Source organism: Catharus ustulatus, chromosome 3 (genome assembly GCF_009819885.2).
Source record: "Catharus ustulatus isolate bCatUst1 chromosome 3, bCatUst1.pri.v2, whole genome shotgun sequence".
Classification (NCBI taxonomy): domain Eukaryota; kingdom Metazoa; phylum Chordata; class Aves; order Passeriformes; family Turdidae; genus Catharus; species Catharus ustulatus.
In genome coordinates this window covers 4,973,410-4,997,890 of record NC_046223.1, presented here as the reverse complement: position 1 = coordinate 4,997,890, position 24,481 = coordinate 4,973,410, and the positions used below count along the sequence as shown (strand labels likewise).

Genomic DNA, 24,481 nt, shown 5'->3' with positions numbered 1-24,481 from the left:
AATATCAAATTTCTATCCTATGTTTTATTTCACTTAGACACAGGTATGGCTTCTGGAATAACAACACAAATTTTGAATCACTAGCCTCAAAAGTAGTACATGCTATTTGGGAGGCAATGCAAAGAGAGGAGGAGATATGGAACATGTCATCAGTGGAGGTGCATGCTTTATAATTTGTGCACGTCAAAGTTACATTTGGGACTATCCTGGGACTTCAATTAAACACCATTTTTGAAAATTAAAAATAATGCTCTTCCTTTATAGGTAATAAATTATTTATATAGCCATCAGTTATGAAAGGGGATATTAATTTCATTGTGCATATAGATGTTGGATAAGGCACAAACTCTTACTGTGTCTTCTAGAAAATGGAACAAAGAATTAACACTACACTGTTGACTGTACTGGTTTCAGTGCATTTAAAACAAAAGGTTTAGTAGAAGTAAGACACTCCATTCCTCTGAGATGAAGAAATGTCTACTATCCAAAACCACTAAGGAAACCACCACTGCACAAACTTCCTAAGCAGTTTTCCCCCCATTTCCCAGAGCATTTGATCATAGCACCCTCATCAAGCAAGAAATGCCAGTTAAAGAGTCTGCAAAAAGCAAGATCAGAGAACTGCAGTTTTGTGTGAGTAGCTTACTGTGAAAATGCAGGTGCTCCTGCAGCAGCCCAGAGAGGCATCAATAGCTCCCTGCAATGAATGGCAGTCAAAAAGGCAGATGCAAAATGCAGAACTGCTTAAATGAGCAACTGCTAAGACAGTGAATCTAAAATGATGGAAAATTAATGATGCACTTCCTGTAAAGAATAAAGAAATTACAGGAACAGCTCTTAGTCTCATGTGGTTACCTTACCTGTTCCATTTTTCATTATTTCTTTTTCCCTCTTGGAACATGAGCTCACTGCTGACATACAGCTGGCTACTAATACACAGAAACCCTACTATTGTGGTGGCATCCCTTGGCATATTCAAAGTTATTTTTCAGGAAATTTGGCCTTCATTCCTGGAATTCCAATGACCAACTTAAGCTGAAATGCCTGCTCCTTGACACTTCAGACTTTGTTGCACAGACAGAACTACTTCTGACATCTGAGAAAAATCCCCTGAATAGAGCTGCAGGATTTGGCTAATTGTTAGCAGAGGTTCCTATTTTGGCTTTCTTGACACTAGCCTGTAAAATCCTGTTTTCCAGTGGCTTATAAAACTTAAACCATCAAAGCTGCTATTCTCCATGCTGGAGCATCTGCTGCAGGCTGGTTTTTGTCCCCACTACCTTGGTCTAAGGGAAAACTATTATTCTGTCTCAAGAAGTAAGGCACCCAGAACAAATTTGGTTTGTCCCAAGGGGAGGAGGCTTCAGAGTCTCCTGTGTGTGAACACAGTGAGCACACACTAGCCTCAAAGGGCAAGTAAGTCTACACAGAGCAACACTGACATTTGGGACAGAGAACAAGACTTTTCTTGCCATTACTGATGCTACCAAGCAGGAGATATTGTACCTCCCGATTAGGAGACAGCAACTCCAGCCTCAGTATTCTTCATGCTGGTATCTAAAAACAGGAAAAGGCCTGGCTGGAAGACAAAGAAACAAGCTATTTTCATTCATCTGTTCTTCCACATGCATTACAAAACAGCCTTTAATTACATGTTAAGATATTTTCTACCTGTAAATAATTCATTTCATATACAGTAATTTCACGACTATAAGGCGCAGCCTTTTGACTAAAATTTTCCCTCGAACCTGGAAGTGCGCCTTATAGTCCGGTGCGCCTTATATTATCTACAAAGTTGCGAAATTTGCCAAACCGGAAGTGTGAGCTGTGAGCCGTGGGGGGAGCCGGCAGTGCCATGGCAGCCAGGTGGAGGTGGGCCTGGGGGCCCATGGCTGCTGGGTACAGGTGGGCCCGGGGGCCCAGGGCTGCCGGGTTGAGGCGGGGCCTCAGCCAGCAACCGCGCGGGGGGAGCTGGGGGCGGAGCCTCACTGCAAAAAAAAAGTGCGCCTTATAGTCCGGTGCACCTTATGGTCGTGAAATTACTGTACTTTATTCTGGGAATGAATCGAGAAAGCAGTGGACTATTAGCTACAGGACTCCTACCTGATTTGTTGCTAAAGCTGGATGATAAATGAGTCAGGGAATTATAGAGAGGGAAAAAATTGCTAGGCTCATAGCAAATACATTTATTAATTTTAAAAGCTATTTTGCATGTTTTTTGCATGTTTCCAGGGCAATGGGAGAATTGTTTCATTTATCTAGAGTTCTGTTTACTGTTTACCTAGACATTAATCTCTACTTCTATAGAGATTAATCTAAAGCAATAGATTGCTTTAATCTGTGGATTTCTTTCTCCAGATCAACATGTAACCCATGCTATTGAACCAAATTGGAGAAAGAAGAACTATGCATACTAGCAAGCAACAATCACCAAGGAGAAAAAACAGACTTCAGGACTAGAAACACACCAGCAAAGACTTTTGCAGAGGAATATGCATAGTTAGATGCACATTCTTGACTGGTTGCAACAGCCACAGTCTGTGCTGCCATCTGTGTTTAAGACTGTATGAATCAAGGCTAATGCCCAGCTGCCATTTCAGATGCAAAGTCAGGTGCACAACAGTACCATTCAAAGGTATCAGAATCACACAGCAATAAACTCTCTAAGTATACCGCTAAAAACACCAACAGAATAAAATGGTTCCAGTATTTCATATCACACTGTCATTAGAAACAGTCCATTTGTGAGGCAGATATAAATTTGGGGTTCATCTAAACTATTGATGTTGGAATGTTTCTTTCCCATACCATAGACACATCCAAAGAGAAATTTACATTTTGTCTCTCTCTTAATACTTCTCTGCTGATCCTTAGGGAGAAACAGGTTTTACAATATATTTCTTCTTCTTCTTCTTCTTCTTCTTTCAGGAGCTTCCACTGATTTCAGTTTAGACCACCTTCCTGGCACAAGATAATTAATAGGAAAGCGGAACAAATGCCCAAGAGGAATTGTTGAACAAGTGGCATCTGAGCTTTAGAAAGGATTTCAAAAGCAGCCCATTCTGTCTGACTCCCTTTCATTTGAAAACCACCTACAAGCTCTAGTGATGCATTAAAGCCAAGCATGGCGTGAATAATCTACAAATGCAGGGCCCCACTTGGAAGGAGGAGGGCAATGAAATATTTGGCAGTATGGCTACTCCTAGACACTGTAGACACTGGAGGGTCTCTTTCTAAATGCATCAACCAAACTATTCAACCCTGGTTTAATCAGTGGTAAGTGAGCTCAGAAAGAGTTGTCCCCAGTTGTTCTTCTCTTATGGCCCAGCTGGTTTCAAGTGGAAAAATCAGTTTAAAATTGAAATAAAAAACAATCAGTAGCATTAGCCATCTCTTGATCACAACTCTCTAGCAGAAACAAAGTTAAAAGTGGTCAGTCCACCACAAAGGCTTCACACCGCTATAACATCTGCAAGCAAAAAAGGAGACTTCTTCATCAGATGAACACAGATGGCAGAAAGACTTGAAAGCAGACAATTATTCCTTTTGAAATCTACTTTTGACTGCTGTACTCAGCATTCCTCAGGTGGCTGGGATCCATTCAATACTGCTTCTATTAGGGAAAGAGCTACAGTAGCACCAGTTCCCAATTCAGTACTTTTTTCATGCTCTGACAACAGCAAGCCAAGGCTGAGATGGACAAACTACTTAGTCAACTAATAATCATCACTTAATAATGGCATCTGTTCAGTCAGATAGTATGAAAAAACAGTGTCTCTTTTAAGGTAAAACAAATAATATTTGGATAATCTCTGTCCAAACTCAAAATTCCAAAGGAGAAATCTTCTGACCATAATAGACTACAACCAGTGCTACTAACTGCTACACTTGGGAAATAAAAACGTAATGCACAAGGCCAGGCACAAGAAAACAAATTCTAATAAAACTGAGAGCTAAACTTGATATTACTCATCACTGCTCAGGAGACAGGGGCTGTGGGTAAATAACGTAAAAGGACCAAGAACAGCAAACATTCCTTTGTTATCAAATAACTTTCCTAAAAAAGATGGAGAAAAATGAACAAACTTATTACATTTTCATGTACTGAAACTCAATTATAAATCTACAGAAGTGATTAATCAAGAGAAATATGTTAAAAAAGAAGCAGTTATGAATAGGAATTGTATATCATTGCCACTGGTGTTTCAACTGTAATATCCAGTGGAAGTGATTAGCAGAAGTGGTCTAGTAAAAGACTTCTGTCCAAAAGCCTGTTTGCCCTCTCAGCTGTATTACCTGACAAAATAAAATATATTGCCTCTCTCAGAAAGTGATCTTTTACATCTCTAAAATATCAAGGATTCACATTCAAGAAAATAAATGCATTTTAATGGCTTTAGTTAAATTTGTCATTCCAAATACACTGTCAGTTGAAAAAGAGGATTGAAAAAGGCGCTGAAAAATAATTCCAATAAATCTTAATGTACATAATCACTTTACAGTGCATTACAACTGTGAATTGTTTTTCAGAAGTGTTTTTGTCAGAACAGTCACTCAGGTTCTTTAGGACTTGCTCCTAAAGCAATGCTCTGGCATTCTCATAAATTTACTGTAGTGGATGCAAACAGCAATGAAATTCAAGATATTGCAAATCATTTTCCCTTAAAATATCTGAATTAAATTAAGCATGCAGAAGAACCTGATTATTCTATCTGCAGTGACATCTAGTGCCAAGAAATCAAAACCACAGTTAAATAGGCTTCTAGAGAAAAGATGCTACTTTCATTTATTGAGTGATTAGTGACCAAGATAAACAAGAATAATTAACATCAGCCCTCTTAAAACTTTCATAATACCTTTTCCTCTGCACAGCATTCAAACCAGCTGAAGCAATTCTATTAAACGTAATATGTTAATAAAAGACTACTTAATGTGAATGTGCATTTTTCTTTTCCATACAAATTCAGTTTGTTAAATGAACATATTTTACAATTGTAGGAGGACAAACAATTATTGAGAAAGCCAATATCCCTACAAACAGAGTTGCTACTCTATTTAGTCTATGAACTTTTCTAAAAGAAAACAAATTCAGCAGCAACATCTGACTTAAATTCTTTCTGCCAGGTCCATAGCTGTGCAATCCTGTTAATTTTGCAAAGATTTTTAAACCTCATAAAAATTCAAGCAGATGACATAGCTTTTAGAAAGGAAACGAAAACTGGACGCATGCAATAGGAGTTTTCTAATACAAACAGATGCAAAAGAAGTTAAAAAGTATTAGATAAGATTTGTTCAAATCGAAGTACAGATGCAATTCTCCCTTTAGAAATAGACAGATATGCTTTAAACACAGCCAACAACAGACATTATAACCAAAATGCAACACCAATATGTCCAACTAACAAGTTCACAGAAATTATTCACTTACTGAAACAGAAAAAACCTTTGAAACAATTCCTGCCAAACATACAAATAAACACATATGTCAAAGCTGTGAATGGTTTAAATACAGTATCATGTAGACATTGTTTTATATACAAATGCATACCAGTCTTGTAACTCCATTTTTTTTCATCTGACCTGTAAATAGAACAAATTTTTGAATCTATGCTCCACAGGTACAGGAGCAGAGGTCTTTAAAACTCACATGCACTTTTTAAGGGGAGGATTAAAGCCTATTTACTTTTTAGAAGTTCTACAGTTTGTTTTTTGGGAGCCCAAGAGCTTGTACAACTCCTCTACCCTGCCAGAAAGTGGAAGAATTTTAGGTGAAAGCAGAAGGTGCTAATTGAGAGCACTTCTCACCTGAAAGCTCCACTTGCTAAAGCAATGACATGAAAGAATGAAGAAAACAAATGCTCATCAAAGGATAACATACTGGGGCAGAACACAAAACAAATGAGAAGAGGAAAAGCAGACAAGTGTCTCACTGTTAATTATAGGTAGTAACAATAAGGCATAAAACAGCAAAATGGTGGTGGTTTCAGACAGAAGAACTGAGACAATAGTGTTTTAATACCTTTCAACAACAGTGGTTTAAAGATTGTCAGAAAATGGAAATAAATGCAGACAAATGCAGCATTTATATAGAACACAATAAAATGCTCTTGACAGAGTTCACTACAGTATGCAAGCCACCATGGAAAGCAAATTGTTAAAATAAAATATTTGCTCGTGTCACCCTAAACTAGACCTCATAATGAGCAACACAACTGCTCTGAGTTTTAGTCTCCTAGTGTCTTTGCTGTATATAGCCAAGATTCTCAAAAAAAGAAAATTCCCCTGCTTAGATATGTCTACCAAAATAATTGTTTGGTTTTAGTCTGTATTTATTCATCATGGCAAGTTAAGGGTATTTCATTTTCCCCAAAAAGAGGTACGATATAAACAACCAGTAGATGTTAATGCTTGAAGATAAGCAGTTTTCATAAAGTTTTCTTCCTCATGTAGGAACAACCATTGTTAAGGTATAAATATGCACTATTAAGCAGTAGTCAACCAAACTGCACAAGAAAAGAATCAAATAAATCATCAATAAATAGTGTTCAATAACATATTTGCACACCATGTGGTAAATTGTTGCAGCAGAATTAGTATTATTGATGCAAGTGAGGTGGTGTCACTAAATCCAACAGGACAAAGCCAGTTGAAGTAATGACTAGTTAAACTATTGATCGCAAGAATAAAACACACACACAAAAAAACCCAAAAAACCTTGTTGATAGCCTCCAAAGACAGATCTCTCTCCATCCTTTGACATCAGTTGGCCATTAACACACAAAGCTAATGACATGATTAGAATCAAAGCTAATGACATGATTAGAATCAAACAACAGGACAAGCAAATAAAAAGGAACTTTAAATCTACTTCAAACTAAAAATAATTTTAAAAGAGCATTTAAATACCTTTACATTAGCTACAAATGACATTCATTAAAAATGCAACAGCTCAAAGTTATACCAATTTTTAGACAAACAGAAAAAGTGAAAGAAATTTAAAAGAAACTTGGGAAGAAAAAACAGAAGGAAATTATTAAGGCGTGTGCATTTAAAAAAGATTAGTGTAAAAGTTGCTAAAGGTTAGAGAAAAAAAACTGAAACAGGCACAAAGGATGACAAAAAAAAGGTGACACTAAAAAAAAAAAGATCTCTTGGGGAATGACAACATATGCAGTCAAATAAAGCAGCCACATCAAAAGAATTTCTCTACCAATTAATTAAATTACCGATTTAGAGAAAAATCAAAAGTTGGATAGGTTACCCTAACATCTTAGACCCCATGATTGATCTTTAGCAGAACAGTACAAAAAGGACTAAATTAAGGAAAAGAGTAAACAGGACTTCTTCCCTCCTCCTCTTCTTTTTGGGAATGTTTATGGATAAACATTAGGAGAAGGCAAAAAAAAAAAATTCATACAAAGATCAATGAGCTTGACATGAAAGCTAAATGCTCCAGTTAAGTGCTGAGGTTACAAGACATCTGAAGACAGAGAAGCAATCTAAAGTGACGCTGTTCTGTAAGGTGCAATCTTTTGGTGACATTTAAAGAAATACCCAAAGCCTGTGGACTTAAAACCAGGCACTATCACTTTGCGTAATGTTGCAGTATTTTACTCAATCGTGAAAATTGAGTGGCAATTTTGGTGAAAGCTAAATGATTCAAATCATTTTTGAATGATTTAAAAAATCATTCAAGTTGTTTTTTTGAAATTATTGAATGGTGAAGCATTCAATGGTGAAGCATCATCCATATATTTAACTTATAAAGCATTAAAATATCCTTGCTTTTATTAAAAAACAAGGACAGATGACAGATTATTATACTAAGTAAGTGTATTACAGTGAGAAGATCAAGGATGAAAACAAACACCACTACTAGAAACAATGCTTGGCACTTCAGGCAGATCAACACAGGAACCTGCCATGCTACAGAACGAAGAATCCTTCATACAGAATCAGAACAAATTTAAACCCTGTATGCAGTGTCCTAAGCTTTGAATAGAGAAAATGATAAGATTTGGGTTTTAGGTGTGAGTTGACAATAATTCAGACTTCAGAGGAACCCAGACAGCCACCCTCCAAAACGATTCCTCCAAAAGCACAAAAGGAAAAGAGCACACTATCAGTGCTACATCCCCAGCCCAAACACATCCAATCTGTCATCAACAGAATGAAGGACTATACAAAATGTTCATAGCTGATACTGGCCTTCAGCCACTGCACACTATCCCAAATCCAAAATTCACATTTGCAGATAGGATGGTTCAACATACTCACTTCAGGTTAACTACACACAAATGTCAAAGAAGATAAAAGCTACCAACAGAAATTAAGAAGAATACTGGCATGCACATGTCAGCTGCATATATGGTACAGTGCTGATTAGAATAACTGAATTTTGAGCTGCCAAATACTTTTTATCAAAAACTTGCCTTCACATGGTATTTCCTGTTCCTTGGTACTTTCTAGCTGGATAGTATTTTCCATTCTCTATGGATTATTTTCAAAGCTAGCATTTAGGTGCTGCTGGTCTAGTTTTAAACACATTTCAAAATTACTGGCAAGGATGAAAAAACTGAAGGAACATCTTCCCTGCAAAATACTGTTTCTTTGTCAGGCATCTGTCTGATGAAAGCACTGTATTCATTGAAAGCCAGGTAACTTTTTCCAGAAATATCTGTTCATCTAGTGGAAGACACCAGCATGCCCTGTGATTCTTACTTGTGTTTTATAAGGTTTATTCAAATTCATTTAAATTATTTTGGATTTAAACATTAACAGATTTTCCCATCAGCCAGTGAGAAAAATTAAAAATCATGTGAACTTCAATATTTAGAACTTAGTACAAAAAATCATAGTTACATACAATAAAGTAGGGAATCCCATTCAGCTACAAACTTGCATCTCCCAGGAACATGCCTAATAGATTTGGAGCAAAAAGTGACAGAAACTGAAAAGCAAATGGTTTTTAATTCTACAAGCCTGCTGCAGGGCAGGAATTGGAAGGCACCAACTATCTCATGATAGCAAAGCTAGGGGAGGCAAGGGAAAGAAGGTTTTAAATATAATACAAACATGAAGTTCTTAATGAAGAATGTCCTGACAGTTACTGAATTATGGCACAGGGAAAGTGGCAGGGTTAGGGTGACTTCAGTGATGTGGACATACAAAGACAGTCTAACTTCTCAGAGTGCCAAGACAATCTGTTTTTACAAATTACAATGCATACGGTCTCTGTGTGCAAGGGAAGGATGTAAATTACAAAACAAAAACCCCAGTGAATTCACAGAGAATCCATAACAAAAAACACCACTGCACTCTGTAAAGTTTAAAATCTGCTTTCCAGTGACTCTGATGTCTAAAGTGGGGAAATGATGCCTTAAGTTTAAGCTTTCATATTTCACAGATTCTGTGCTGACTTGGTGTGGGACTCCGAAATTAATATTAAGTGTTGGTAGGTTCTCTTCACAGGGGAGTTAGACACAACAATCCTTTTCCATCTTGAGAATCCAGGACAACCATTACCCAAAAAGCATAAACAACGGCAAAGTGAAGGGAGTGCAGCAGGAAGATGGCACTTTGTGACCCGAAGCTGTAATTGGACAATTAACTCCCAATATGTAAATGGACCAAAACTTATAAAAGTGTAAACACCTGTGATCCATCTTGGATCCATCCTGGGTGTAGCCACAACCAGGCTCTTCTGCTGCCAAGGGTATATCCTTTAAAGCCCTTTAATAAATACCTACTTTATTCCCTTAACATTGTCTAGCCTCTGTTCTGGGCCAGCCTCTCACAGGCATCAACTCAGCCTGGCAAACTTCCAAAAAGCCTGTCACTGATTTCACAAATCATTAAACAAGAAGTGAATAAAAATATGGATACCTCCAGTGAAATGGCATAAAATGTAACAGTACAACTAAGAAATCTTTTGCAGACTTTCAGGGGATTTGGGACAAAGAAAGTTTAGTCAACTGCCTTTAACCCAAAATTGGAATACAAGCTATATTCATACACTCAAATATCCTATGTGAGTGCAGTTCATAGAGAAGCTGCAAGAATCAAGCTAAAAAAGTTCAGTACTAGAAAATCAGATATTACAGCTTCTGTGTTTAAGTCCTGTAGATTCAAGTATTTAACAAATGCAGCTTTCTCTTGTCTATATGTATTGTTCAGTTAACACCTCCTCTGATTCTGTAATTTCAGAGCATGAATCAGTGCATTTCCAAAATACAGTAATTTCACGAATACAAGCCGCACTGTTTTGACCAAAATTTTGCTCTCATAACGTGAAAGCGGCTAATATTCAGGTGCGGCCAATATGTGAATAATTTTCTAACATTTTCAACCCTGGGAGTGCAAACCAAGTCAGTGCAAACTGCAAAGTCGAGCTCCTGCCAGTAAAACCCTGCATTTACGCGGTTGTTACAAATTGATACTCTGTTGCGCGGCGGGTGGAGCTGCTCTGTGCCGGCAGCACAGGGGGTGGGGAAGGCGGGGCAGCTCCCTCCTGCTTGGCCCCACGGCTCGGAGGAAGGCGGGCAGCTCTCTCCGCTTGGCCCCGCGGCTCGGGGGAGGCAGGGACAGCTCCCTCCTGTTTGTCCCCGCGGCTTGGGGGAAGGCGGGCAGCTCTCTCCGCTTGGTCCCCGCGTGCCGCTGCCGCAGGAGCAGGCGGCTACATCCCCAGCTCCCATGGCCACCGCAGGTGCAGGCGGGCTCTGTGCCCCCCCTGCCGCCGTGGGGCAGCGCCGGGCCGGGGTGACCGAGCCCAGCGGTGGCGGCGGCCGGCCCTGAGCATCCCCGCCGAGCGGCAGCGCCGAGCTGGGCCACCCAGCCCTGTCGGCAGCCTCGAGCCCTCATGGCCCGAGCCGAGACAGTAAACCCCGCCCTGCTGCGGTTCTGTTACTAATTGGCAACTTTGTTGCACGCGGGTTCTCGCTGCGAACACAGAGCGGCTTATACTCGGGTGCGGCTTATTTATGGACAAAAAACGAAATGTTTGCCAACACCCGGCGATGCAGCTTATACTGAGTGCGGCTTGTATTCGTGAATTTACTGTAGTGCTTTCAAAACTTCCCATATGCAACATAATGTTCAGTTCCACAACTGACCAAAATTCACAAATGCTGCATGTGACAATGGACATCCCAGTCCACACGTGAATAAAGAAAAAATTAATTAAGTTTTATGGATGGATGGATGCTTCAAAATAACAGAAATAACATAAAGTTGTAGCCAAAACATCTCTGATGAATATGAAATTGATAATTGATAATAGTTCAATATCTAGATAGACATTAAACAGTCCATTTTGTCATGCCAACTGTTAAGTAGCTACCAACCCAGCTCTGTTCTCTCTGCTATTTGTGCTTTATTATTATTTTTAAGCCCAGAGCCACTCAACTCATGTGGAAGTCAGATAAAAGACAGTGGTGGACTTGAAGAAAAAAAAAATTAAGAAATCAAAAAGTGATATGAGAAAAATCAACTTTGAGATCAGTGATATGGAGAATTAAAAACTTACTTCTAAATTCTTGCTTGTATAGCACTACAAACAAGTTATGCTCAGCAAATCATGAAAACTTAAGCTTTGTTTCCAAAATTTTTATTTAACAGAACAGCTAAAACATTTGGCAACAAAAATACTAGTTAATGTGTTAAAAAACAGATTGCGGGAATTATTTCTCTGTGTGTGTGTGTGTGTGCATGCACATGTGTGCCTGCACAAATGCATGGAATCATCAGGTAGCCCATTAAAATATAACCTCAGACTGCCATCTTAATCAAGCACCAAATACCAATATAAAATCTCACCAGGACAATGGAAAATCCATATCTACTAGGCACCATATCCACTGAGATACCCAATGTAAGACAGGGAGTGATTATTCACAGGTCTTGTTGATATCACACAAATACCAAGGATATGAGGGATCCACTTGTCCCTGGCCCAGGCTTTCTGCATTTGTAACTCAATAAATACATTCAGCAATTTAAAGATTTGTTAGAGAAAAGTTGGTTTGCACTGTAGGGTCACCATGGTGAGTAACAGAAAAAACTGAGTCGAAGAATTTTTTAAGGACAAAATACAAAGGCTAGGTCAAATGCCAAGAGGAAAATTTATTTATTTGCCTTACTTTCAGAATATCTTGAGTTTCATTCCACTTGTTAGTCCACTCTTTGGTCAGTTCTTGTACCTATGAAAGAAAACAAATATTGAAGAAAATCACATCTCTTTCAAAGCTCTTGATAAATGCATTCTCAAAGAAGTACTAAGTATTTGTGTAATTCTTTGTGAAGTTTAATACCTAATACTTAATTTAGAAGAGCACTGATGCTCCTGCAATACGTTGCCGTACCTACAATACTTCTCCCTGAAAACACAAAATTCTTATTTACACTCTAAGATGAAATGCAAGTCTGGAATAATTACTTTAAATAATTGCCTACCTTCAAATAATTTCATGAAGTGCTTCAATCCCACAAAGTCTACTGCCACAAACTGATCCCTTAGCTATAACAGGACAGTTCCTTTACCATGGTACAGGTAAGCATGTTAAGGCAAAAATCCCCTCCAGAGGATGGCATGCAGAGGGAGAGGCAGACCAGTAGCCTTCAGGAGTGAACCAGAGCAAAATTTGCTGCAACTTAGAAACTACCCACTTCATTGTCATCAGCACAGAAGTAAGAAGCTTGCAAAGGCATTAAAGACAGGGAGAACACTGGGTTTAGAATAATTTTGGTTAGAAAAGACCTTATGATCATCAAGTCTAACTGCTAACCTGGCACTGCCAAATCATTATTGAACCACATCCCTCTGAAGTGCCACATTTATAAGTCTTTTAAATGCCTCTACAGAGGATGAATCAAGCACTTCCCTGGGCAGCTTTTTCCAATGCTTGACAGCCCTTTCCATTACTAAATTTTTCCTAACATCCTATTTAAACCTCCCCTGAAGCAACCTGATGCCATTTCCTCTTGTTCTGTTGCTTTTCACCTGGGAGAAAACTGACCCCCACCTGGCTAACAACTCCTTTAAGATAGTTGTAGAAAGAGATGTTACCCCTGAGCCTCCTTATTTCCAGGTTAAACAACAGCTCCTTCAGCCACTCTCCCTCACACTTGTGCTCCAGATACTTCTCCAACTCTCCTTGTCCTTCTCTGGACTCACTCCAGCACCTCAGTGTCCTTTTTGAAGTGAGAGACCAGAACTGAACACAGCACTTGAGGTGTGGCCTCACCATGCCAAGTACAGAGGAAGAATCACTTCCCTGATCCTACTAGCACACTATTGCTGATATAGGCCAGGTGCTATTGGCTTTCTTGGCTACCTGGACATGTGCTTGCTCATGTTTAGCTGCTGTCAACAAGCACTCCAGGTCCTTTCCCACTGGGCCACATTTCAGTTCCTTTTCCTCCTGGTGTTGTGAGACAAGGGCAGGACCCCACTTCACCTTACTGAACCCAATGCCACTGGCCTCAGCCCATGATCCAGCCTGTACAGATCCCTCTGCAGAGCATTCCTGCCCTCCAGTAGATCAACACTCCCATACACTTTAGTGCCATCTGCAACATGACTGAGGGTGCACCCAGATCATCAGCAAAGACATTAAACAGGACTAGCCCCAACACCGAGCCCTGGGGAACATCACTGTGACTGGTTGCCAACTGGATTGAATTCCACCACTTTTCTTGGCTCAGCCACCCAGATATTTTCCTGAAACAATGTACTACCTGTGCAAGCCATGAGCAGACAGTTCCTCCAAGAGAATGCTGTGTGAGACAGAGTCAAAAGCTTTCCTAAAGTCCACATAAACAATATTCACAGCCTTTTGCTCATCCGCAAACCAGGTCATCCTCTCATAGAAAGAAATGATGTTGGTGAAGCAGGATCTGCCTTTCCCAAATCCATGCTGACAGGGCTTGATTTCCCTGGTTGTTCTGTACATGGTGTGTGACTGGACCCAAGATGACCCACTTCCCAAACTGAGGTCAGACCAACAGAAGGCTTAGGATTTGTCCTTCCTTTCCTAGTCAAGCAGTTGTCCACCTCTTTAGTAAACCTTCATATAATGCCATTGTACAAAGAAAAAACTCTTTGATGCAGTTGCCCCAAATATCTACCCATTTGCCACCTGCAGCTATTTTTGGTTTTCCCATATCAGCTGCAAATTAATCCATAACAGCTTCAGAAACTTATCTCTACCTGCACCTCAAGATTTCAAAACAGACAAGTAAGCACACTTTTCAAAGCATCACTATAATTCCTAGTGCTGCTAACTGGAACATTAAAACAAAATAAATTTCTAAAGATTAAAGAAAAACATGAAGGAAGTCTGTCACATCTCTATTCACCACATCAGAACAATTTGTATTGCTTAGAAACACTTCATTTCATTTTTAATTACAATTTTTAAATGAAACATATTTCAATTAAATTACTCCAAATTATTCCTATATAAGGAAAATCAACTCATGAAAGAAAGCCACCATATACTTGTTAGGCAATATAAATATTGTGATACAGTCTAAATCTATACAACAAATTAGTTATTGCACCAATTCAATCATAAAAAGCTATAATCACTGCAACATCTATCAAGAATTTTCAGTCATTATGTCTATTGTAATTATCATGAATAGTAATCACATAACCTTTTAACAAGGCTGATAAAGGTAATAAAGTACACTTGATATACACCCTACCCAGCAGGGCCAACACTTCTGAGCAGGATAAGCAATGGTTACTCTCAGAACATAAATAACATATTCTAATTAGCCTATAGTCAGCAATTTATATTGCCACGCTACTCTTAGATAAAAGCTTTTTGTTTATACTCAAAAATAAGACCAAGGATATAAATGAAACAGGATTCTCAAAGCAAGTCATTAATACTCCAATTCTAAAGGTCCAAGTAGCACCAATGTAAACCCTACCATTTAAACCAGCTGAGGAGCCCTTTTTTTTGAAAGGCATCATATCTACATTTTATTGGCTTCTTTTGAAAGTATTCAGAACTATTTCCTGCCACGTACCTGAATAATTCCAAATACTTCACTCCTGCCTCTTATAAAGTATGACTTTTGCTTTTTTTTTTTTTTTTAACCAATTTGCAACAGCTTTCAAAGCAAGTTAATATATAGACAAGAATTAACACAGAATGATATAATAAACAATGAAAGATTGTTTGTTAGAGAAACGATAGTACCATTGTATCTAGATTCTTCTGGATGCTGTGAGTTATCCAAACTGTCTGGAAGTTTTTTCCAGCCTCTACAATCCTTGGCTGGATTATTGAAAACACTTGGTGAGAAGCACACTGTGAAGTACACTTTGATCTAAGACCCTCCCCAAGAAAGACAGCTAATTAGGCACTCAATATATTTGTACACATCAGATTTAAATACTGAACTTTTCTAAAACCCTATCCCACACCACAAGTTATAAACTACACAGTTTAAAGCACAGAAGAGGTGACCATTCTCCCTAGAAATCTTCTGCTGTTTTTTCTACACACTGAATGTTGTGTTACTGTGATTACTTGCTACTCATTACTGCGATTTAGTGGCTTTTCCCTCTCCAGTCTATTTACAAACATACTTTTTTATAAGGCAAGCTGGTCAGGGAACAAGTCTTTTCATTTCACTTTCATTAACAGAATTGCTGCATAAAAATCAAAGATATATTTTGTTCTTAGTTACAATGTTATATTAGTAGGATAAAGTTACTAATCACAAACTTTTTTTTTTAAAGTATCAAGGCAATGCTGCTAGTGGGACAAAACTTAGTTGCGCCTTAAAAAAATCCTGAAAATTACAAACATTCCTGCATCCAGACCACCCACCTTTATTTTTCTTTGATGTTTAAAAACTGCTTTATGCAATTATAACTCACCCTTGCTTCATTCTGCTGAAGCTTTTCTTCCATACTTAAAGCTGTCGGAGAATCCAAGAGTGCAATCTAAAATCATAAAAAGTAAACATCAATTCAAAAAGAAAACAGTCACAGTTTCTGGGGGAACCAAATGAAAGGTAATTGTTCAACTTCCCTGAGTCTTTAGAATAAACTCCTTTGAACCTTCAGATATATCATTTTACCTTGAAATACTGCAAACAGAATAATCAAAATCCTGTCAAGGCAGATATTTCAAATACAAGCTGGTTTGAGAGTACTATTTTCACTCATTTCATATGCACAGCCACACACACAGAAATCAGACACATTTATAACCGGTAACTCCTAACACAGTTTTCTTTATATTTCTAAAAAACATTACAATTTATTATGCATTAATAGTTATTTATTTTGCTTTATCTTTAATAACTATATCTTAAGGTACCTGGCTTTAAAAGAGGAAAATTACTGAACAATACAAACACACAGGCAGTACTCATTGTATTCAGTACACTGAATCCAGCACCAATTTTGGTAATCAGTATCTTCAGATCTACAGAAGCATTTGCAATACAGTGTTCTGGTGATACAAAGGAAAACCACAAAAGAAATTATACAGAGATTTATACTACTGCGCATACATAACACACCACCTGCTGTTTTACGAACCATCACAAATTCAATAAATTTAATCTTAAATGCTTTATTGTATCCCACACAGCCATCTACCACATCCTACCAATGAACCAGATTTATTTTGCAACAACCACTATTTCACAGCTTGAAACTAGGTCAAAGCATTCAAACTTTGCAAGGGGTCCAAGTTACATCTACTTTGCTAACTCTAAATCAAACCATGATTTGAAAAGAAATTAATCTTCCCCTCCCGAAGAGTATGAAAGAAATACAAGTAATTCAACCCCATAAAGAGTTTTCTAATTGTTTGCAACAAAGCAGAGGTCTCTGCTCCAATCATCTACAATATCCATTTCTACCTCCAACAGTGGTTCCCATCCCCTTTTTTAGCAAATTTTTTATGGCATGAAATCCAGCTGAAGTCCTGCTCTTCTACTAACAATGGTCCATGCTGAACTGAAATTTCACACTGCACAGAACATCTAAAAAAGAATTACACAGTTCTAGGAACAAATCTAAAGTAGTACTTTAGATACTTCCAAATTATATTTGCTCAAGTATGAAATCTAGTAGTCCTGAATGGCATTATGTAGAAGAGACAACTGGCCTGAGCCAATTGGATATTCCTTACTGCTACTTTGGTTTCACCATCCTGGGAACACAGGAGAAACTAAACTTAACTTGAGCCTGTGCAGCAACTGTTTACCGCAGATCACACTGATAGAGCAAGAAAGAGAATCATGCAGAAGTGAAGCAGAGCATGATGTTTGTTTTCTTACACTAACACTGAAAATATTTTTAGATATTTAGCATGTTATGTGCCTTCTAATGTACTGTACAGCCAAACACAAATAAAATGTATTGTTTAAATCCATTCATACTCCAAATTTTCGTATTTATGTATCTTAAATACTTTAAACCTTCTATTTCTTTTATAATACTGCACAAAGTACCTTTTCAGTCCATCAGGACAGACCCAGAAGGTATGCTCCTTCAGTCCCCTTATGCTGTGTTGGCTACCTGTCCCACAGCACACTGCAATCCAGCTCAGATTATATTATGACAAAGCTAAAAGCTTTGGGATGACCATTTTTTCCCCCTTACGTTAAAAAGAGATAATCTGGTAGCCATATGGAAACTGATTCAATCAGGAAACTAATATTCATTCATAGCCTCAAAGAACTTGTTTACTCAAATCAATATAATGAAAGATAATTACATTCTAGAAATAGATGTTATAACTCAAGGAAAATTACACATAAATTCCAAGTAAAGCTAACCTGATTCCCTTGAGCAAGCAGGGCTTTCAATCGGGCTATTTCAGCTCTCAGCTCACGGATCAGTTTGACGTTAGGATCCTCATTAATAGTAGGTTTGTTGATGATGTTTTTGGCTCTATTTGCATAGCGAAGTGTACTTAAAGTTTCTCCATAATTGACATCAGCAGGTGAAATAGCTAAGGACATGAAATCAGAAGAAGTTTATCTAGCACCATATGTTTCATTTACTGAAGTTAGTTTGTATTTTAAAAGTCAGATAAATTCGATGCGGTGAAGAGACAGAAATACATCATTTACCAGTATGGATACAATTTGTTCCAACTCTTCACCTAACTCCACTTTCATGTCACTATAACTTTGCATAAGTAAACACTGTATGAGAAAAGTGTATTAGGATAATCAGGTCTAACAACCAAGTGTTGCGAAGAAATCGTGCTGTCAATCTATTTAACATTTACATTTCACTGGTAAACATAAATACCGATATGAATACTTCATAGGCTTTCTTGCTATTTTTTACAAGAACAGTTGGGAAAACAGTGAATATTTTTAAGTATCGATGTAATCATTGAAAAGACAAGACATTCCAGGTAAAACACTGTGAGGAAATTAAACAGCCTTAAAACAAAAAATAACCAGACAGGAGAACCAAAACAAGAGAAGAGCTTCTATAATTTACAAACCTAGCTGTTCTCCTGAGCTGCAGGCATCTGGCAGCTCGCAGAACTGCCAGCTATCTGATGCATCATAAGAAGTCAGTATTATTTTTCAAGCAACCTAACCAGGAAAAACAATGCATTTAAATGCAAGTGCTAATGCTATTCTTCCTTTAATTTTTCTAACAATACATATGATGTTCCAAATTAAAAATATAATTAAGGCATCCAAATAGATGAGTAGAAACACAGAAGAGAAAACCATCCAGCAATCTTAATGATCAAACTGAACAAGAGACCCAGACAATCAGACAATGAAAACACCTGAAAAACTAATTAGGCAACTAAAATAATCTGTTCTTTCTCATTCTGTCAAAAACAATAAATACTTTCTTTGTGGCACGGACCCTGAGCTACAGGAGATGCACTTGGAAACAGCCTATACTTTCCCTAGCTCACACTCTCACTTCCCTGCTTTTCTACTGTCTCTTCTCCACTACTCAATTATTCTCTTTCTGGAAGGATGTTACAATATGTTACAGAAATATGACAAATCAAAATCAGACATGATTTTCTACAGCCTTTTCTACAGCTTAAAGTGATCTTCCTGCATTTTTTTGTGCTTAATTATAGAAAAGGAAGGACAAATCCAGACAGCTTGTTGGGCTGTTAGGGAATTCTACCACAACACCTGCAACAGTAATTCTACTGTTAGGGAAAAGATCAACCATCAGGGCTGTGCCTAGCAGAAGCATCACTAATAGACGAGGAAGTAGCTGAAAAAGAAGCTGGGTACTGTAATCATTAGTATAGGTACCGAAAGCTCACTGTGTTTCTAAAACTTCTCTTCCCAATCACTTTGCCAAAAAAAAAAAAAAATTTACTCAACCATGGAATTGCAAGAAAGCAGCAAGAAGAAAGCTGCCAGCACAGCTTTATTTAAAGAGTCAGAAAACCAAAGCAGAGTCTGGTCCACAATCATCTATTGGCACTACTATGATTCTCCTGAGGAAAACAAGTGGCATGGATTCCAAAAAATCCCCAAAATCCTGCAACAAAGGAACAGCTATCTGGAGAATGTGACTAGCTCTGAAGAACCAGAACTTCATCTCATACATTTTACTCCCTCACTTCTGCTATCCAACATTCCCAAAAGGGAACTGCACCAGTTAAAACCACATTTCATTTGAGCAGGAAAGAGTGAGAGAAATTTCAGAGTTGCTCTTCTCTCACATCCAGTGATACCTGGAAAAATTTGACAAGTGGGCCCACAGGGATACAATAAGGGTCAGTAAGTCCAAGTGCAAGGTGCTGCACCTGGGTTGGGGCAATCCCACATGCACGTACAGACTGGGAGAAGAACTCACTGTGAGCAGCCCTTCAGAAAAGAAATTAGGGGTTCTTTTTGGTGAGTGAACATGAACATGCTCAAGGCCCAGAAAGCCTGCTGCATCCTGGGCTGGCAAATGGTTTTATGCTAAAAGTGAAGAGATTTAGATTAGATACTAGGACAAAATTCTTCACCCAGAACGTGGTGAGACACTGCAACAGTGATGTACTAAGGCCTGAACAACAGGCCCTGAGCCAAAGCTGACATACAGATGAACCTTCCAACCAAATGTTACATATATATTTGGTCATTAAGAGAGTATTGTTATATATATGTTCATTTATTGGCAAAACATGTATTTACCTTTACATATCTAGAAACTGGATAAAGCAACATCTAGCCTAATTTGGGGGGTATTTCAATCAAAGACAGCTCCCTTGGTTCCTCCTAGAGTCCATGCCAGGCTTTGGGAGAAAGCCAACAGGAGAATGAAATTAGAAATTATGTCAGCTTGTTTGTTTAACAGTATAAAAACTGGGCCACTGTCATAGCAAGGTTGGAGCCTCCTGTCCTGAGATGGACACACCACAGGAGTTCCCAACTACCAGGTGTGGCTCTCCAGTCCTTCCTTTGACAGCCTTTCCCCACAGCTGATGTCTCTCACACTAGGACGATGTATCTTTACTAGGGTAACCTGGTCCTGTGTCTTTCTTAACTACTAAAGGCATTCTTTCATAGTAATGATCAGGTGCACTTCTTAGCTTCTCTTTTTGTAATTCTTTGCTAATTATTACATGCTTTGCTTAGCTTATCCTTTTGTGATTGTTTAAAGTTTTACATTATAATAAATTACACTGTTCCTTAATTTGGTGTCTGTGTCTCTGACCCTACCCACCAGCAAAATAAGGCTGGAGTAGATGGAGGTCTAAGCAACCTGATCTAGTGCAAGGTGTCCCTGTCCACAACAGGAGGGACGGAACTAACCGACCTTTAAGGTCTCTTCCAACCCAAACCATTCTATGATTTCCAACATCCAAAATCTTCACCTGCCCTTAAACATCATCCTGGCTTCACTTTGTTTTTTTGGGAATGGAATTCCCATTCCAATCTGTTGACATACAAATTTGTTGCAATACATATGGTATAGGTGGGGTGTTAAACTGCATAATCCTTGCAGACCCTCCTATGGGCAAAAAGGAAACCATATAAGTTTTCATGACAACTGATCATAATTAAATTTAGACAAGAAGTTAAAATATTGTGTGCTTTTAGAAGGTTAGATAAAAGTAAATGCCTTGCCCAAAGGATGTCAAAAGAGACCAGGTTGCTACTAACGCAACAAAAAGCAAGAGTTTGGAACAGCAACTGATTCACACACCAGTATAGACCAGATGCACAAAGCTTTAAATACACTGTGCAGAGTGTAAGTAAAAGATAGAATGTTACTAGAAAGCTAAGAAGGAAAGAAATCACTATGTGTAAACCATGTTCTGCCTTAACAAAACATCTGGAATCTAAATATTTACATCCACTCCTATTAAGCATGAACTATTCAGAATTTTTAAAAAAAGTAAATTTGAAACACTTACTGGCAATCATGATAGTTTTGGAGTTTCCTCCTAGGCTATCTTTTAATAGCCAAGTCAACACTGAGTCCCTGTAAGGCACAAATACTTGTTTCTTCTTTGAAAGAGGATTTGTTGCATCCTGAGATAAATCAGCTGGGATGAAGAGGTAGGGGAAAAAAAATAAAATTAGGTCTTTTAATTTCTTTTTAAAAATGTGTTAGGCCATAATTTGTGTAAGTAAATAATGGTAATTTGTGTAAGTAAATAAAGGTAATTAATGACTAAAAACACCTCAAGACAGACAAGCACAAAAACCAGACACTTACCTAAGGCAGAAATTACATTTCCCAGAGTAACTAGAGATTTGTTAATGTTCCCTCCTTCCTTCAATCTAACCCCTGTGGCACCAGTGGCATCTGCTCTCTCACTTCCAGCAAGATCTACCAAATGAATCTTGCTAACAGTTTCACAAGGCATTTCAGAATCAAATTTAGCCTACAGAAAAGAAAAAATAAAACAAAGTATGTTAAGCTAAGATACTGCACTTTTACTGAATCAAACTTCGTGGCCTTTTTCATGACATGACTGAATTTAACTTATTTCCTATAGCAGATCTTGAGAAGACAGGTGTATTAGAGGTGCCACTGAAAGCCATTTGATAATGAATGGTTGCATAACTCCCATATTATTTCTTTAAACTGTAATATTTGCAACTTTTTAGCCATTTACAGACAAGTTGTGACACTGTGAGTTCTAATTTACATGATGCAGTGACCATGTGCTGCATTCATTTTATTAAACTTGCAACATCTGTATTGTATTTATATATTGCTTTCAGCAAGTTATAGCATGCACAGGCAAATTTACACTCAATTCCTCCCCCACCTCCAAGTTCTCTTCATGTAGCAGGTCATCCATGTGCTTTCTAAAAAGCCCCCAAAAACAACAACAAAGAGCAAGACTCATTCGAAAAGGAGTTTACTACATAAAGCAAACACATCACTATGCTCTAAAGAAACATGTCCAATCTCTCTAAGGAGTTTTGTTTTGTTACCTGAGTGAAGTTGATTGTGAAAATGGCATGAGACCTGCTACTAACATCATTCATTCCAGTTGCAGCTGTCGTCCTATTTATATTTCCTGCATCCATAAGTTCCTCAACATCAGCATAATTTTGGACTAAATGTTTAGACAAGTCTGAAGAAAAGCAGAGTGTTACAGTATATGTTCTTAATTTTCTTTACAAAAAGATTCAAATTACCCTCAGTACTGCAAACTATTGCTGCAATTAGCATTTCTTGTCATACTTGTTTATTACCTAAGGAGAGGAATGAGGCTTCATATGAATACACATTAACAGTAAAAAAGAAAAAATATGCAATCTTATTAAATTATTTAGTGGAATAACATAAGCATAATCCCACAAGAGACATGAACCTTCCCTGGTAGAGAACAGATTAAGACAATTAGATCCTAATAGGTTTTCATTTCATCTAAATGTCTAAGATTTATAAATTATAGTCAACAACGTATTAAACACAATTGCCTCTCTCAACATTACTTAAAAATGTGTTATAGATTTACAGATGAAAATTCTCATAATTTTACGATTGGGAAAGCAAGTAGAAATGCAAAATTAGAAGCAATTCTTCAGTGCTTTTCACCAAAGTAAGGCACTGCATCCACCATAATTTATATTTTAAAAGATAAAATGTCCTGTACAACTAGACACTACATTTTAGGATATATTAAGGTAATAAAATATGCAGTGTGAAACAATTAAAGTGTTTTTACCCTCAACGTAAGGCCCTTCTTTCGGATGTTCCCGTATTCGTAAATTATTTGTTTTTGATGACTTCCGTCGGAGAAGATCTCTCACACGTTCATTATAAATTTCCAGGTAACTGAAAGAAAAAGAATAGAAAGCCACTGACTGATTCAAGAGCCTTTTATAAATGGAAAGCCATACTAACACAAGTTTGAAAGCAAGAGGCTTGGAGAAAGAAAATAGATCCAAAGATGGCTTAAGATAATAATGACTACAAGGTATACTGTATCATAAACGAAAAAGCCAAAAAAGCAAGAAGAAAGTGGAAAGAAATCAGACATTACTAAGATCAAGATCTCCTAATGTTAGTCTGAAATAAAAGGTAAAACAAAGGAAGATGCTGTCCAGCAGCAAAGGCATTTGCACTGTCATATAAATGCCGCAATATGCAGAGCTCTCAGCTTGAAGGTACAAGTACTGCACATTTTGACTACAAGTGCCAACAAAATCGATTACGGGACTGAGGCCAAGCATAAAAACTTATTTTTGAAAAATACGCACTTTTCCCAGAGATAAAGTGAAACAGAAGGACTGTAACTGAAACAAATTTGATAACCTGCAAACTCTTAACATGCCAAGACCTACCTGACTTCTGTTCGAAAGGATGCCTCATTCCGCTTTGTTTTTTCACTTATTTTGCTGAATAATCCTTCACAAATCCGAGGTATCAAACCTGCATCACCCTGCAATAACAACAGTTTTAATTATAAGGCTATATATGCATGTACAATATATTTTGAAAAATAAAACCCTAGATGACTAATAGGGAGTTTAGACTCCAGAAAGGGGAAAAATCCAGACTTTTCAGCAAACACTCTCTTGCCCTTTATTTAACTGCAGTCACCTTGCCACTTTAACCCCTTTGTGTGCGGAATGTCACACAGCTTCATTGCTTTGCTACTGGAATGCATTTTGTCCCTGTCATTCAGTTTGAATAGTAACAACTGCTTATGGCAGAGACTGGCTCCCCAGAGTAAGTAATGAACTTATCTTACTGGCCTTATCTCACCAGTATCTTAACTGCTTCTATCTCATTTCATTGTGGACTTGGCAACAACTGCAAAGACAGGACAAGAGCCATATACAAACACCCATGGGACATTCTCATTCAAACCCCTAATTCTCAGGTCACAGTCTTTCCTGTGTTGAAAAGTGCAGCAGGTCCACCGAATAAATTAGTACATGATGACAAAATTAAACCTTCATTCACTGTATCCCACAATCCAGCCAAATTAAATTCAGTATTTAACTACCCAATGTTTGTCTCTGCTGATGGAGTTTTTATAAA

General features: G+C 37.9%; 1 protein-coding gene across 4 annotated transcripts in view; it reads right to left on the bottom strand.

Moving 5' to 3' along the window:
• LOC116993471 (kinesin-like protein KIF16B) overlaps positions 1–24,481 on the bottom strand; it is a 154,842-nt gene that overhangs the window by 105,401 nt on the left and 24,960 nt on the right. For all 4 annotated transcript variants that reach the window (XM_033054085.2, XM_033054086.1, XM_033054088.1 and 1 more), the window contains exons 5-12: positions 23,779–23,876; positions 23,160–23,269; positions 22,420–22,562; positions 21,692–21,860; positions 21,387–21,518; positions 17,812–17,987; positions 15,896–15,961; positions 12,138–12,197 (exon numbers count right to left, since the gene is read on the bottom strand). In XM_033054085.2, the coding sequence (XP_032909976.1) occupies positions 12,138–12,197; positions 15,896–15,961; positions 17,812–17,987; positions 21,387–21,518; positions 21,692–21,860; positions 22,420–22,562; positions 23,160–23,269; positions 23,779–23,876 (954 nt within the window). The remainder of the gene's footprint in view (positions 1–12,137; positions 12,198–15,895; positions 15,962–17,811; positions 17,988–21,386; positions 21,519–21,691; positions 21,861–22,419; positions 22,563–23,159; positions 23,270–23,778; positions 23,877–24,481) is intronic.